Below are 2,077 nucleotides of genomic sequence, written 5' to 3' on the forward strand. Positions count from 1 at the left end.
GGGCTTAGCTGAGTTTGAAGGGGCGGGGACTGACCCTGACAGGTGGGGAGGGGTGAAGTTGAAGAAGAAAAAAAGGAAACAGGTGAGGAAGAGGAAGATCAGAGTGAGCAGGGAAGACGCAGAAATCCTGGACACTCATATTAGTCGAGTTAGTGCTGCGGAGCTCCGCCCTCAAGGGCACGGAAAGAGGGCGTTACCTGGGAAGGCTGTGGGCGGGGCCGGGGTCGGCACGGCGATGGGAACTCCGACGCTCCCGCTGCCGCTGTTTTCTCGGCTGCTGCTGCGACTGCTGCTGGGATGGCTGCCCCCGCTGCTCCCACTGCTGGGGGCGGGGCGGCAGAACACGTTAGAGATCAAACACACCCTGCTAACCCAAAAAGAACTAACAGCTTTAGCTAACGGTTTCAGCGTCAGAAGGTAAACCCAGGAACTATACAGGAAAAAGGACAAGCAAGTTGTTAGGAACCCGGTTCTTCAGAACCATGAAGACGATCAATACCCGGGAAAAACTTTAGGGAAAAAGGTTGATCGAATGAGATCAATTCGCTCCAGGTGTCTGTTAGCGTTTAACGTAAGAAACAGCGATATTTGTATTGAAGTGGCTAATATGCATGTCCTTAAAGTGCTAGCTACAATGCTGGAGATGAAAGCTAAAGTAGATTTCTCGCTGAAATGGTTTGATCTGGACCAAAAATAAATGACAAAGTTAGTTTGCTTCATTTGATTTATCGTCTAAAATCAATACAGCAAAAAATAACGGAAAACAAGAGGCTCCTGCAAACGAACCCGGATGATTCTTTACAGCCAGTCCATCTACAATTAATTAGCCGAGTTAGCTTATTTATGACAACAACAAACCTTGTTTGCAACTCATACAAAAAAACCTGAAATATTGACAGCTGCATTTATCTCTCAAAACCGCTTCAACTTCAGTATACACAATCGGGAATGCTGTGCTGTTGTTTTTTTTAAAAATAAAAATTAAGGCTTTTAATTCCACCCTATAATACAGAAAATACAGTACTACAGTTTGTGAAAAATACTCTTTTAAATTTCAGAAAACAGAGGACATTTTAATCAAAATACAATAACTGAAAATCTTGCATTTTATTTGACATTTTTTTGCTTTTGTTTTTAGAGAAAAATATTTCAAATAAAGTCGAACACTTGGAAGACTGAAAGCTTGAGTCTGAAGCGAGGGTCACCAACAACTTGCTTCTTAAAGGAAAAAAAATAAAAAGAAAGAACTCTCTAGAATATGTGTGGTTTTAAACCATCAGATCAAATCAAGGTTGAAGAAATCAGAATCCGTGCATAACTCCAGACTGTTCTCTTTTTAAGAGCGTCGATGTGTTAGCCGAGGTCGGATGCCTCTGAAATGACCATGTCACAGGGATATAAAGAAGCAGCTGAAGCCTGAAGAAAACACAACCAGACGCAGACACGGAGATGACACGGATGACAGGGCAGACTTTCTGCTCACAACAGAGAGCCCAGAGATGAGGATGGAGATCTGTGGATGGAGCGGTGAAGATAAAAAAACACTGAGGAGAGGCGAGCGGACGGTGGGCGGGGGAAGAAACTTCCTGGTTGCAGATGGGGCAAAAACTTTTCTGTCGTTCCCACATTTCTCCACTTGTCTGGCGGGATTTTACTGAAGTTTATGAATCCTTGTTTTGGTTGAAAAAGATTCTTTTAAGAATCAGCACTGCGGGGGCGTTGCTTCGTATGACTATCACCATGGAAACCTGTGTCTAGCCGAGCTAAAAACAGCTCGCCGTCCTCATTTCTTTGTCAACTTGAGCTCGAACTGCTGGGAAAAAGTGAGTTCAAGAAGAGGGAACGTCTAAGCGCAGATCTAGAGAGGAAGATTCCCTGATTCCAGGGCCAAGAGAGGAAGAGAGAGCGAGGAGAAGAGGGGGCTCGCTTCAGAAGTGTAGAAAGGCATGCTGGGAAGGGGGAGGGGGGGTACCTGTACGTGCGGTTCCTCTGATTAACAGATGCAGTGCGTGCGGGGCTCTGCTGGGGGTGCGCCATGTTGCGCGTCGGACTCGAGACGTAGTCGTTAGGGACAACG

The 2,077-nt window shown here is 45.5% G+C and overlaps 2 protein-coding genes across 2 annotated transcripts in view; one reads left to right on the forward strand and one right to left on the reverse strand.

The window, feature by feature from the left end:
* The window catches only part of si:dkey-246g23.2 (solute carrier family 66 member 2), a 271,509-nt gene that overhangs the window by 56,901 nt on the left and 212,531 nt on the right, over positions 1 to 2,077 (forward strand). The window lies entirely within an intron of this gene.
* The window catches only part of abi2b (abl-interactor 2b), a gene marked incomplete in the record, with an annotated part of 16,646 nt that overhangs the window by 6,919 nt on the left and 7,650 nt on the right, over positions 1 to 2,077 (reverse strand). Inside the window, 2 exon segments of the mRNA XM_024281676.2 lie at positions 198 to 322; positions 1,973 to 2,077. Coding sequence (XP_024137444.1) covers positions 198 to 322; positions 1,973 to 2,077 — 230 coding nt within the window.

Source organism: Oryzias melastigma, linkage group LG6, assembly GCF_002922805.2.
Source record: "Oryzias melastigma strain HK-1 linkage group LG6, ASM292280v2, whole genome shotgun sequence".
Classification (NCBI taxonomy): Eukaryota; Metazoa; Chordata; class Actinopteri; order Beloniformes; family Adrianichthyidae; genus Oryzias; species Oryzias melastigma.